This window comes from Leucoraja erinacea, chromosome 26 (genome assembly GCF_028641065.1).
Source record: "Leucoraja erinacea ecotype New England chromosome 26, Leri_hhj_1, whole genome shotgun sequence".
Taxonomy (NCBI): Eukaryota; Metazoa; Chordata; class Chondrichthyes; order Rajiformes; family Rajidae; genus Leucoraja; species Leucoraja erinaceus.
The window spans coordinates 23,772,373-23,787,625 of record NC_073402.1 but is presented as its reverse complement, the minus strand read 5'-3'; the positions used below and the strand labels follow the sequence as shown (position 1 = coordinate 23,787,625).

General features: G+C 43.7%; 1 protein-coding gene across 1 annotated transcript in view; it reads right to left on the bottom strand.

The window, feature by feature from the left end:
- Window positions 1-15,253, bottom strand: part of LOC129709831 (beta/gamma crystallin domain-containing protein 2-like) — a 75,315-nt gene that overhangs the window by 14,387 nt on the left and 45,675 nt on the right. The window contains exons 6-11 of the mRNA XM_055656440.1: window positions 11,119-11,237; window positions 10,539-10,728; window positions 8,409-8,548; window positions 5,979-6,105; window positions 4,629-4,664; window positions 2,290-2,426 (exon numbers count right to left, since the gene is read on the bottom strand). Coding sequence (XP_055512415.1) covers window positions 2,290-2,426; window positions 4,629-4,664; window positions 5,979-6,105; window positions 8,409-8,548; window positions 10,539-10,728; window positions 11,119-11,237 — 749 coding nt within the window. The remainder of the gene's footprint in view (window positions 1-2,289; window positions 2,427-4,628; window positions 4,665-5,978; window positions 6,106-8,408; window positions 8,549-10,538; window positions 10,729-11,118; window positions 11,238-15,253) is intronic.

Here is a 15,253-nt window from a genome sequence, read left to right as displayed (position 1 = left end):
GTGTATGGAACGAGCTGCCGGAGGAGATAATTGAGGCAGGGGCTATTACAATATTTAAGAAACAATTACATGGATAGGACAGGTTTGGAGGGACATGAGCCAAACGCAGGCAGGTGGGACTAGTGCAGATTGGGACCTGTTGGCTGGTGTGGGCAAGTTGGGCCGAGGGGCCTGTTTCCACACTGTATGGCCTCTAGGGCCATTTCATCCATTTTATGATGTTGAGTGAGGGAGGACCATTGTTCTCTAAGACATGAGAAAAGAGTCCTAATCTTTTTTTCAAAGGTGCCAGAAGATTATTTATACCTGCCTGATGGGTGGTACAGTTGTGCAGCGGTAGAGTTGCTGCCTTACAGTGCCAGAGACCTGGGTTTGATCCTGACTATGGGTGCTGTCTGTACGGAGTTTGTATGTTCTCCCCGGGAGCTCCGTTTTCCTCCCACACTATATATAGATTTGTAGGTAAATTGGCTTTGGTAAAAATTGTACTTAGTGTGTACGAGTCAAGTCAAGTCAAGTCATGTCAAGTAGTGTGTACAAAACAACCAAACAAATTATAAACACAATCATAACACACATATTCTTTTACATAATAAATAATGGAAGGATGCTAGTTCGGGGGTCGCTGGGCCGAAGGGCCTGTTTGTATCTTAATTGTATCTTAATCTAAGCTAAAATATACCTTCCCATCTGTAGGGAAATGAACCATCCTACCACCAACTACCAACCTACCATCTTCCTCACTGGAGACCCTTGGACTATCTTTAATCGGACTTTATCTTGCACTAAACATTATTATCTTTCTCCTGTACCTGGTCTATGTGAACATCTTGATGGTTATCATGTATAGTCTTTTTGCTGACTGGATAGCACGCAACAAAAAGGTTTTTCACTGTACCTTGATGCACGTATCAAGAAAAAACTAAACTAAACTAGGGCCAGTGATGTAGCACTTTGTCTCATCTGAACGGCAATAGTTCCTGCAAAGAAGCACCGCATTCCACGATGCATCAGCCTCGGTTTTGAACCTCTGGTTTAGCGGCAAGTGCGGTAACCATGAGCCACGGCTAACACTCACTGCAGGAATGTCTCAGGTTGGTGAAAACCCGTCACCATGTCAATGATGCCATGAATAGTTGCTAATTTATTGCCAGCCTCCTGTAAATCATTCCCGAGCCAAGAAATAGTATGGGAATTTCTTGGGGAAATAGTCAGGAGTCCTGCACTCACCCTTCCCAACAAACCTTCCTCCCTCCATGGGATCAGTGATCAGGGAGCTGCATTGGAAGGCAACATTAACCCTTTTGGTACTGTATCAGATTCAATGTATCCGGCATCCTAAAGGGCCTGTCCCACTTGGGTGTCATTTGCGTGTCACGCAGGTGGTGCATTTTGTGAATCCCATAATCCTGGGGCGCCACGCGTTACTGCTTACGTCACCATGCACCATGCGCATGTAATGCACGTGACGTGTAAATGATGTCGTGTAAATGACACGCAAATGACGCCCAAGTGGGACGGGCCCTTAAAGGTAGACAAAATGTTGGAGAAACTCAGCGGGTGAGGCAGCATCTATGGAGCGAAGGAATATGAGACGTTTCGGGTCGAGACCCTTCTGCAGACCTCAGTCTTGACCCAAAACGTCACCTATTCCTTCTCTCCATAAATGCTGCCTCACCTGCTGAGTTTCTCCTGCATTTTAGTCTACCTTCGATTTTTCCAGCATCTGCAGATGTTTTTTAAATACTGCATCCTAAAGGACTCATCTCACCCCACCCATCACATGTTTGCCCTTCTTCCCTTAGGAAAGCGTTACAGGTCCATCAAAGCGCACATCACAAAAACCTAACCCTAACCCTACAAACAGTTTCTACCCTCAGGCTATCACCACACTGAACTGTAAGCACCCCCCCTCCCCTCATAGCCAATATCTATATTGTACAATCACTACCTTTGTGCAATACCGATATATTCATTTATAATATTTATTTTTATAATACTATTCTGTGCAATATGTTGTATTCTGACAATGATCTTCTCAGTGCAACATCTTACATTCTGGTTAGGGGTGCATACGTAGGCATAATGTGCTTGCGTGTGTGAATCCGTGTGTATGTGTCACAGTCTGTGCATGTGAGTGTATGAACATTTTTTTTTCCTTACTTTCTTGCTGTTATTCTATTGTTATTTTTTTATCTTGTACATTTGAGCTCCGCCCAGGCAGTGTGCCTGAATGTCGTTGTATGCACCACTACAATGACAATAAAGTATAAAGTATGAAGTACTTACATTCCTCCAAACACCTTTATCGATCCTGCATTAGAGAGGGGCGCACCGTTGTTGGGGTATCGGGACAGGAAGTCTGTGGAATCTCCATGCACTTCCCTGCTTCTCCCCCCGAAGTAAGCTCGCTCAAAGACGATGAGCTGAACGAAGGAAAAGTGGCATTTTAATAGTCAGGAACCCAGGGTAAAAGAGCAACAAATAAATAGTGGAGAGAACAACAGTGAAGGCAAGAGTGTGCATTACAGTTGAATCATTCACTTTAGCAAACACAATCTAGATATGGTGGCATTCTGAATGTGGTGCTTTGATAGTTCTGAGGGCAGGATCATCCAAGGAAACAAGCATTCCAATTCCACAAATTGCTGGAGTAACTCAACGGGTCAGGCAGCATCTGCGGAGTAACTCAACAGGTCAGGCAGCATCTGCGGAGGGAATGGACAGGCAGTGTTGCGGGTCGGGATCCTTCTTCAGACTGGATTTGCAGACAATCTGAAAAGGAACCTGACCCGACAAATCACCTATCCATTCCCTCCAGAGATACTGCCTGACCCATTGAGTTACTCCAGCACTTTGCATTTTTTCCCTAGAATTCAACATCTGCAGTTCCTTGTCCCTCAATTCCAATTCCACAATGGACGCTTAGAAATTGTGTTACAATCTTTAAAAAAAAAACTTAAGAGCTAAAATACTGGGAAAAGTGTCCAAACCATTTTTCTACCATAATTATGCAGGTGTTTCAATGGCTTAGTTTAATTTAGAGGTACAGTGCGGAAACAGGCTCTTCGGCCCATCAGGTCTGCACTGGTCAGTGACCCCTGCACGCTAGCATTATCCTACACACACTAGGGACAATTTATTATTTTACCAAGCCAATTAGCCTACAAACCTGCATGTCTTTGGAGTGTGGGAAGAAACTGGAGACACCCGGAGAAAACCCATGCAACTCACGGGGAGAACGTACAAATTCCCTGCAGACACCACCCATAGTCAGGATGGAACCTGGGCCTCTGGCATTGTATGGCAGCAACTCTACCGCTGCACCACCGTGCTGCCCCTAATGGGATGGTCATAAGTGATAGGAGTAGAATTAGGCCATTTGGCCCATCAAGTCTACTCCGCCATTCAATTATGGCAGTTCTACCCCTCCCTCCTAACCCCATTCTCCTGCCTTCTCCACATTTTGTACAAACATAGCTCCAATTTCACATCAATGTGGGTGAATCATTACTGCAACCGAAAGTGATTTGTTCATTTCTCTCTCAAGATGTATGTGTGGCTCAAATGGCCTGCATTTATTGGTCTTCCTTCACGGCCTTCACTTTCCTCTGTGGCTAAAGTTTCACTTGTCAAAGTGGAGCTGTGGATCGAGGGTCATTTGTAGAGAGTTGTTACGGCTACTGAGAAGACCCGACAACCCATTAAGCGTAATGCCAGCTCTTAGTACAATGACCCATCAATCCCAGATGAAGGAACAAAACCAAATATCCTTCTGCAGAAGTTTATTTATGTCTAGTTTCCTGGACATAATTAACGTGTAAACTTTCATTCTGTGTTAATTTATTAGCTGAATTTAAACTTCTTATTTGCTCTTTTGGGTTCAAACTCGAATCTCGAGTCCAAGTATCTGAGTTACTAGACTTGGCAACGTAACTGCTATACTATTGTCGCCCATTACAGACCGCACTCTGTGACTGCACACCAGAAGTTTGGTATTCTGAATTAAACTTATAAAATCCAAAAATAAAAAAAATGGCAGCAGCAAAAGTGACCACAAAAATATCAGCCTGTGATATGGACACAGCCAGTTCACTAGTGTCCTTGTTAGAAAGATGGCCTGTTACACTCAAGACCTTCAAGTGATTTCAGAACCACTTAAGTTTCACTTGTACAAAACATCTCCTGCTGTGGTTCCCCTTCATCGGGGCAAGTAACAATCAATAACAACTGGGTCTTGAAAATGGCCAGTCTCAGTGTACTACTGTTATACACTTGTACTGCCTCCGAGATGCTTCTCTAAGATGCATCTAAGTGCTTATGTATAGTGATACTTGCACAGAACTGCATACAAAAATGAATTTCACATGTACATGTGATAAATAATGTATCATTGTAGTGGACGATAAATACTGGCTTCATGGAGGAGGATAAATGAGGAGTGGGGGGACAGAACTGAAGGAACACAGAAGAGAGAGCAGAGAAAGAGGGAAGATATTGTCTCCCGCAATATATCTTTTTTAAATTCATGTGGAACAATACAGATTCTTCTCCCCTTTTCTTGACCTGACTTCACATCATCAATCTGCAGTAACACAAGTGATCCATTCCATTTGATGATTTCATACCTTTGTTTCAAATGGATTCTCCACTCTGGGTCCACCCTGTAAAGACATCAGGAATAAGACGTTTACTATTTGACCACACAATCTGCAAACACAGACAGTTTAAGCATCAACAACCCAGCACGCAGTGTTCAGAACCAAGGACGTCCACTAACCCAGGGCCTGAGGTGGCTTAGGACCAGGGTCGGACTCTAACTGATGGCTGGGGACGGGAGTAGTGGAGTGGAGAGTGGAAGGATAGTGGAATGCAATGGGGGACACTGAAGGTTGTGAAGTATGATGGTCATAGCAAGAGCGAAGGGGGAGGGGGAATGAAACGAACTGGAAAGCTCTTCCAAGAGAGCGAGAACAGACTCCAAGACTGTTTCAAAGTTGTGGTCAGCCAAGGATGGTTGACTGACTGATGCTGGGTGGTCTTGTGTCATGATAAGCGCTGTTGATGCCAAGGGCGATGGATAGAGCTTTGGCAAGTAACTTGTCGTGGAGAGATCGGCACTAGGCCAGTGTGGAATTTCTGCAGAGATCAACTGCAAATGCAACCAATTCGCCACTGACTCAAGATCCTGGCACAAGAGGGGGTCTGGGACCAATGCTCTCCTCAGGTCTTTCAGTCCAGGACTTAAGGGCCTGTCCCACTGTACGAGCTAATTCAAGAGCTTTCCCGAGTTTAAAAAAAAAAATCAAACTCGTGGTAAGCACGTAGAATGTACGTAGCAGGTACGTCGGAGCTCGGGACGTCTCTTAGCAGCTCGTAACGCTAACGGCAGGTACTTGGGAAACGCGGTAAGCTCGTGAAGATTTTTCAACATGTCGAAAAATGTCCACGAGAGCCCCGAGTACCTACGAGCGGCTATTACCGTAATTCTCCGAGTTCGAATCAGGGGAAATTCGGGAGAACTCTTGAATTAGCTCGCACAGTGGGACAGCCCCATTAGACTGGACATTCATAGGTTGTGTCTATCCCAGACCAACAGGGAAGGGTGATCACTCTTTACAGTTGTTATCAGGCAACTGAAGCATCCTATCAACAACTAGAGAGCAGTCTTGAACTACTATCAACCTCAATGGAGACCCTCAGACTATCTTTGATCGGACTTTACTGGCTTTATCTTGCATCAAACGTGTATCGGCACACATGGTTCGATTATAATCATGTATCATCGTTTCGCTGACGGCTGAGCACGCAACAAAAGCTTTTCATTGCACTTTGGTACACGTGACAATAAGCTAAACTCAAACGCTACCGAACTGCTCTGCTCCCTTCCCACTGACGTTTTCCCCATTGGCAAGCAGGGAAGTTAGCTCCTCTTACTTCCTGTTAGTTCTACTTTTACGCTACATGGGTTTGTGTACCATTTGTAGGGATATCAGCGACCCCACTTGTGCTTTCTCTGCTCCCCATTCCTGCAGTGTGCGGTAACCACCCACTTCCAACGCATGCTGCTTCCCTTCAAAGAAAGGCTCGGAGTACACCAACCACCTGCAGAGATAAAGATGCGTTAGTTCAAATCTTTTATACAGATTTTAAAATAATTTTTGTGTTCTAAATCCTTTTGTGATCCTTTCCTCTCTCTGCTTTGTAACCAGCACCCTTATAGAATGTATTTTTATTGTCATTCAAACAAACAAGTTTGAACGAAATTTGGTTCCCTGCAGTCATAACAGCAAAAAAACAAAACACACAATTAACACAGACATCCATCCATCCCAGTGAAACTCCAACACCTCCTCACTGTGATGGAAGGCAAAAGTCTTATCTCTTCCCTTTGTTCTTCCCTGTAAACCTCAGACATGTGTAAACTCCTTCAATTCCAGTTCTTTGGAACTGGGATTCACTGAAACTCATCACTCCACTCTTTGGTCCCTTAGAACAGTGATTCCCAACCTGGGGCCATGGCAAATATCAGGGGGGCCACAGAAAAAAATTGGGATTTAGGGGGCCACAGGTTCAATGAAGGGGGCCACAGAGCTACCACCTTGCTGCCTCCTAATTTTCAGTTCTAATAAATTTAAATCTATGTAGTTGATGTTTGTGAAATAGAATAAAAGAGAATATAAGTGCAATTAATAGACACTGATATTTTTATGGAAGGTATTATAATATTGTAGTATTTTTTTTCCGCTAATAATGTCAGGGGGGGGGGCACAGAAAAAGTAAAAGATCCCAAGGGGGCCACGAGCTAAAAAAGGTTGGGAACCACTGCCTTAGAACACAGAATATAGAACAGCACAGGAACAGGACCTTCAGCCCACAATGTCCATGCTGAACACAACGACAAGTTAAACTAATGTCCTCTACCTGCACACGATTTATATCCCTCCATGCCCTGTACAACCTTGTGCCTATCTAAAAGCCTCAAATGTCTCCACTGCATTTGCCTCCACCACCACCCCTGGCATTGGATTCTAGGCACCTGCCATTCTCTATGTAAAAAAACATGCCTCGCGTATCTCCTTTAAGCTTTCCCTCTTTCACCTTAAAGCTATGGCCTCTAGACTTTGACATTTCCACCCTGGGAAAAGGGTTCTGACTGCCCACTCTATCTAGGCCTTTTATAATTGTATACACTTCTATCAGACCTCCCCTCAGCCTCTGACGCTCTAGAAAAAAACAACCCACTTGTGCTAATATCTTTCTGTGTGGTTAGTTGTTCGATAATGTTTCTCTGGTACCCCTTGGGGGGATTTGTACGTGCAGGTGCTTTCTAATTGCAAATTAATGTTGCCTTCACCCCCAAACCTTTTCTTCGTCCCAGCTTATCTGTACACGTGCATAAGTAGGTGAATCATTGGAGTATATCCAGCACTTGTACAGATAACTCAGAGGCAGTTGAAGCCTTCAAAGGAACCTGGGCAGTGTGAGTTGTTAGCATATTCAGGAGTAAGGGCATCACAGCACGGCTTGACCCAGTCTTCACCAGATGAGTATGGAATCCTGGACCATGTAGGGGAGCAGACCCGAGGTCTACGATGACCCTTTCTCTGGAGTTCACTTGAGGAGAACAGCCTTTATCCCGTTTGACTATTTAGACAGTCCTGACTATTTTGCTCAGTACTATCATGGAGCACAATGCTATAAATGTTGTCTGCATCCCTTCTAATGAAGTTAGTGCATTAATTAAAAAAATTAATTATTGCTCAGTTTTACATATCAAATACACATTTTTGATAGGATGCCCTTATTTGAAGTCATGTGGTGACATAAATTGAAAGAAATGTGAATACACATTGTTCCTGATGGCAGTAAGTTTAGATAGAGAGGTGATTCATTTATTTATATATTGCAGGTGCAGTCACAGACCACAATGCCATACATTTTGTACAACTCTGCTTGCACTCTTCAGACTTAACTTGGGCAGAGCCATGTTATTGGATGTTCCCAGAATGCTGGAGGATGGATATTCCTCAAACAATACAACTAAGATAAATTATACAGCTCTTACTGTGTATGTGAAGGTGTGTTTCTGAATGCTAATGTACTGCTGCTTTTCACACATCACAAACACCTCATGAAAGTGTGTGTTCGGCTGTGAAGCACTGGGGTGGCCTGGAGCCAGACTCTGGGGCTATGTAAATGCAAATTCTTTCCTTTCATTACACCATCATCCACCTCGTAATAGATGTAAGGTAGATAGTTCCGCCAACATTCCATAGCACCTGTGCCAAACATAAAGAGCGCTGGTGGTGATGGGATTGTTGTTAGCACCGCACTTGGTCCGTTAGATCAACCAAACCATCAATAAGATCAATAACAGGGATGGCGGGGGGGTAACGGGGACTCACAGTCCAGAATTCACGGTGATGGAGGTGATTTTTGGTGGGTAGCCAAATATTCGAATATCCTCAGATTCACCATAAAACGTCATCTTTTTCCCCTCTCCGTCTTCCTCCGAGAACAGCGATATTTGTGGTGTTGAGTAGTCCTGAAACACAACAACCCAAACAATAGATTTGTCATGGAATTATCCTAATTCACGAGCATCAGTGAATGCCGAGTATTTTCTTTAGATCATCTTCCTGCGGACCTTGTTCTGATTTGGAATATTGGGAGCTTGTATAGCAGGAGACCACCGTTCAACCCTTGAGACGGTTGAAGTAAATGATAGATGATTTGTCCCAACCTCGCCTCTCCACCTTCATTCTAAAATCTAAACTTCATCCCAGAAAATAGTTATATCTTTACTTTAGACTTTAGGGATAAAGCAGGGAAGCAGGCCATTAGCCTCACCGAGTCCGCATCAACTAGCGACCCCTGTACACTAGCACTATCCTATATATCAGGTCCAATTTTATCAATTTTACCAAAGCCTTTTAACCAACAGACCTGTACATCTTTGGGATTGGGGGAAGAAACCAGAGCATAAGTTCACGTGCTGGGAGCAGAATTTGGTCCATCAAGTCTACTACCCCATTCAATCATGGCTGATCGATCTCTCCCTCCTAACCCCATTCTCCTGCCTTCTCCCCATAACCCCAGAACACTGGCACCCGGAGAAAACCCACGTGGACACAGGGAGAATGTACAAACTCCATACAGACTTTGTATTGTATTGTATTGTATTCAAATTTATTGTCATTGTCTCAATTTGAGACAACGAAATGAATTTCCCTTACAGGCATAGAAACATAGAAATTAGGTGCAGGAGTAGGCCATTCGGCCCTTCGAGCCTGCACCGCCATTCAATATGATCATGGCTGATCATCCAACTCAGTATCCCGTACCTGCCTTCTCTCCATACCCCCTGATCCCCTTAGCCATGAGGGACACATCTAACTCCCTCTTAAATATAGCCAATGAACTGGCCTCAACTACCCTCTGTGGCAGAGAGTTCCAGAGATTCACCAGGCAGTATCATAAAAAAAAATCACAAAAAAAAATAATAAATAAATAAATAATAAAACATATTAAAAATAAAATTGAAATTGAATTAAAAAAAAGCACAAACACAGAAAGTCCACGACACAACATAACATAAATGGCACCAAGGTGAGGAAGGCACCATAGTCCAGCCAGCCTCCCCTCCGTGTTCACCCGTGGTCAGGATCGAACTCGGGTCTCCGGCGCTGTGAGGCAGCAACTCGACAGCTCCACCGCTGCACCCACTGCCTGTGTCGCAAGCCGTGCTTGCGTTTGCTTTGGACTGGGGAATGATCACTTAACAGTAAGTTCTTACCGTATGAAACTAAAACACATTGATAATTGAATTCTGGTAAAATGCAGAAAGATAAATCATGGTTTCAGATAATTCCGAATGATGATGTTTCGGATCTCTCTCCACAAAGTGATATTTTCATTGCTGGACAATAACAACTAATTCAAACTCCACCAGGAGAGCTTGTGAGCCTGAAATCAGTTGCAAGAAATCTTGGTGTAAAAAGGCAGTATCAGCAAGAATCACTGTGAACCCAGGTTATCAATAAGACACAACTCAGTTCTGTAATGGCTCATTGGGGAAGGGAACCTGTCACCCACACCTAAAAAAAGGCACAAAGTGCTGTAGTCGGGCAACATCTCTGGAGAACATGGATAGGTGATGTTTCGGGGCGGGACCCTGTGAACACCATGATATGACGCTAATGAATGCATATACAGCCTTTGACAATGTCGGAAGAATTTTTGCACATTTCTTGTTTTGTTTCTATTTTTATGCTGAATAAAGTTGTTTTTTTTTTTAAAGGGATCCTTCGCCGAACATGCCGAGCCTGTGACCATTTGTGACTCCAGTAGGTCCCTGTATTTGAGGTTTTAAATGCAGTGTTAATTAGCCCAGCGGGCTATCCATAATTGGACTGTGTGTATTCAGGGTGACAACTCACCACTAACTTAGCAAGGCAACTAAAGATGGCCCTGCCATATCCTGAGAAATGTCTTGAAAAATGCACCAGGCAAATACTCTCTCCAGCTTCTCTTACCCTGACCGCTCTCCTGACGGAGCCGATGACGATGGGTTTGGTCGGTGGTGGCTTGGACTCCTGTTCTTCAGTCTCTTTTTCCACCACATCCTCTTCCATTTGATCTGCCCAGGGGTCCGTCAATTCTATGTCTTCCTCCGCAAGGAAGACCTTCTTGCCTTTATAGTCCGGCTCCTCGTATAACACCCAACTGAGGAAGATCAGATATCAGTGGATATTTTTAAGGCATAGATAGATTGTTGATTAGTACAGGCGTCAGAGGTTATGGGGAGAAGGCAGGAGAATGGGGTTAGGAAGGAGAGATAGATCAGCCATGATTGAATGGTGGAGTAGACTTGATGGGCCAAATGGCCTAATTCTACTCCTATCCCATGAACTTTTTTTTTAGTTTGTTTTTCCAGACAGGTTTTTCTTCCAGCGAGATAACCATCAGGGGCCGTGTGACAGGAGGACTATTTCTCCGTAAGTGATAGGAGCACAATTAGGCCACTCGGCCCATTAAGTCTACTCAGCCATTCAATCATGGCTGATCTATCTCTCCCTCTCAAGTGTCCAATTGCGAAGTGCCTGTTAGACTTACCACCCACGAATAATCTTTATCGAGATGACGGCTGGAAACGGCCAAGTCGAACAATCAGCGACGTCACAGCTGATTTCTCTCCTGACACCGGTAAAGTTTTGCTGGTCATAAATGACGATCTACGTTTGGGAGACACAAGACGACCAGAGGCATTGAGCAGTCAAGTCAAGTTTATGTGTCACATACACATACGAGATGTGCAGTGAAATGTAAAGTGGCAATGCTCGCGGACTTTGTGCAAAAAGACAAACAAACAAACAACCAAACAAACTGCAAACAGAATGTAACAGAATGTAACAAACTACAAACAGAATGTAACAGAATGTAACAGAATGTAACAAACTACAAACAGAATGTAACAGTCATCACTTTCACAGAGACAGCCACTTGGCCCAAACAGTCCAGGCCATCGTTCATTGCCATACGTCTCCCTCCGCCCTCACCTTACCTCAAGCTGTCACATACCCTAATGTTGCAACTTCCTCTGTGCAAGAAAGCTTTTTGAAAGAAAACTCAGAGAGGTTGTGATCTGAAACACTACCAGCTGGGGTTTTGGAGGACTAGAAACAGAATGAATCTGTGCCTTCTGAAGAGAATGAGATGGGCACTAGTGGGGAGATAAATTGCAAAACTGTGGGGGGGAGGGAAATAGAACTCTGTAGTTGCCCAAATATATTCCTGTTACCAATAACTTTATAACTTATGGTCACCTCAACCATACGTGCAGTTTTGAGCTATATATTAGAACTATAGAACAGTATTGCACAGGAACAGGCCCTTCGGCCCACAATGTTTGTGCCAAACATGATTTCTAGTAATTCCCTGCATTCCCTCTCCCTCCATCCCTCCCCCACCAAAGTCGCACCAGCTTCTCATTCCCATCAAACAAACAGGTAACAATGGCTGGTTTCCTTTACCATCGTTACTTTATTCCACCTTTCTTTCATTGTTCTATACCTCTCTACATCACAGTCTCCCTTTCCCTTGACCTTCACCCTGAAGAAGGGTCTCGACCTGAAATGTCACCCATTCCGTCTCTCCAGAGATGCTGCCTGTCCCGTTGTTACTCCAGCTTTTTGTGTCCATCTTTGATTCCTACTTACACTGATCTCATTTGTCCACAAATGATCCATAACCTCTATTCTCTGCACTTCAATGTGCCTATCTAAAATACACCACTATCATATCTGCCTCCACCACCACCCCTGACAAAGCCTTCCAGGCCCCCACCATTCTCTGTATGAAAAAAACCTGGCTCACACATCTCCATTAAACTTTCACCCTATCACCTTATAGCACTCCCCTGTAGAGTTGGACCTAACCTATGTTTCTCATAGTCTAACATACTTCGATCAAGTCTCCCCTCAACCTCCAACCTTCCAGAGAAAACAATCCAAGTCTATCCAACCTCACCCTGTAGCTGAAACCCTCCAATCTAGGCAGCATTCTGATAAACTTCCACTGTACCCTCTCCAAAGCATCCACACCCAGGCCCTCTCATAGATAAACTGAGGCCTAGGCCAATTTCAATTTTAGAGGCCCCCAAATCCAGATCCCTTTGAAGCAGACGGGCATGAGGCCCATGCCAAAGGGCACTCGTTGCCCCCCCCCCCCCCCCCCCCCCGATAGGGCCTGTCCACACCTTTCCTCTAACTGGGCGACCAAAACTGCACGTAATACTTCAAATACAACAATTTCACTGTTTTATCAGTATGTTATCTGTATTAGCGTTGAATGGACTATGACTCTATGACGTCATTTCAGGTTGGTGAGTGTATATTTGACAATAATATTTTGTTCTAGAGACTAGTTCAAAAGAACCCATAATAAAAATAGTTTCTCCTAAATTTCTTATCAGATTTATCAGTGACGCTTTTGTAAAGTTCTGGCCCCTGGTTTTAGGCTCTCTAATCAGCAGAATAATTCCCTTTGCACTTCAATATCAAAAGACCTGCATAATCTTTTAACACTCCTTCAGGGTCATTTCTCAGTCTCTTGATAAAATTCTCCCATTTTGCCAAATTTTCCTGGATGGTTACAAAAGTTCATCTCTATAATTGATCCTTTTTTTTAGTTTAGAGAAACAGAGCGGAAACAGGCCCTTCGGCCCGCCAAGTCCCCACCGACACGCGGTCACCCACACACTTGTTCTATCCTACCCATTAGGGACAATTTACAGAAGCTATTCAACCTACCAACTTGCATTTCTATGGAATTATTGGAGGAAAACGGAGAAATCTCACGCGGGTAGAATGCACAACTCCATACAGACAGCAGCTGTAGTCACGATCATACCCAGGTCTCTGGCGTTGTAAGGCTGCAAGTGTACCGTTACACCACTGTATCGCCTTATAAAGCTTTAGTGTTCTGCTACTGCATGTGTGAACATGTATTGCACTAGCTCGTACTGCCAACAATAAGCACTGGAGATAAGAATGTAATATGTACCTAATACGTAGCAGATAGTGGAGATGAAGGCTCACATAGGGTTATGTGTTGTAGTAGCCTTAGGACTTGAGTAGGGGATACACAGTATTGGGGCCCTTTGCAGCATTATTCAATGAGAACCATCTTAGACTTTGACCTCCCAAGGATAGATTCCCGTCTCAGGGTTCAACACTGGTGTGCGTTAAGTATTTTTGATGTGGGGCATCCTGCAGGCATTGAGTCAAAAGAAGAAATGAGTATAAGGGAACCAGTCTTCAATCAAGGACAAAGATAGCTGCAGGAATACATACTGCTGTATGTACAGAGAGTCATTTCTCCATGCAGTGGTAACAGGCAGCTATGTTGGGTTCCATGGATTCCCAAACAAGATGTTTCAACTCAACTGATAAGAACACCTTTGGATTCCCAAACAAGATTCTTGGGAATGCAAAGGTGTTCTTATCAGTTGAGATGTGCTCCAATTGTAAATATGTAATTGTACAGAATCTTTTGTCCTCATCCAAAACGTTCAAGTAGAAACACTATTTAATCACATACTATTATATTTGTACCTAAAGAAATAACATCTCAGTGTACTTTGTATTCAGAGACATTTTCCAAGAGATTTGTTCAGGATGCCAGCTTGTCCTGCTGATGAAAGATCTGTTATCACCATTCTGTGTGACTCAGTGGTGAATCTGTGGAATTCTTTGCCACAGAAGGCTGTGGAGCCAAAGCCAATTGATACATTTTAGGCAGAGATAGATAGATTCTTGATTAGTACAAATGTCAGAGGTTATGGAGAGAAGGGAGGACAATGGGGTTAGGAGGGAGAGATGGATCAGCTATTGATGGGTCAAATGGCCTAATTCTACTCTTATGATCTTATGACTCATTCAAACCCAATATCTGGGTCCGACTGATTCAAACTTTTCAATTTCCTTTCACCAGCCTTGCTTCATTCTTTTACATTTCTGTTCCCTGGTGACTGATTTCTGGTGATGGATGTTCTCTACTTACTCTATCAACACCCTTCATTGTCCCATTTTCTGTTGAGAATTACCCTAGTTCCTTTCATGTGCCCATAACTGGTCCCTTATCATTCCAGTAGCTGTAATAAATCCCTCCAAGACCTTGACACCACCCAACAATTAGCTTAAAAAAATAATTCTCCAGCTATCTCATAATGGCAACAATTTGCTTTCTTGGGTACAGATGGACAACTTTATGACATTAAATTATGACACCCAGCAGTTCAAGTTGAGACATCGACATTAACCCTGCCTATTCCTTTATGATTAAAATTCACAGATGAAGATGGAAGTCTTGAAAGGTCGGTGAGCAAATAAGTGAAGGTTAGCTGCATACTTTGTACACAAGGTGCACACAAAGGGGAAAACCCAAGGCTGAAGAATTGATTGAACTCTTAAAGCCCTGTCCCACGGTACGAGTTCATTCCAAGAGCTCTCCAGAGTTTAAACAAAATCAAACTCGTGGTAAGCACGGAGAATGAACGTAGCGGGTATGTCGGAGCTCGGGGACGTCTCTTACCGGCTCGTAACGCTAAAGGCAGGTAAGCACGGGAAGACTCGTGAAGATTTTTCAACATGTTGAAAAATGTCCACGAGAGTCCAGAGTACCGACGAGTGGCCATTACCGTAAATCTCCGAGTTCGAATCAGGGAAAACTCGGGAGAGCTCTTAGAATG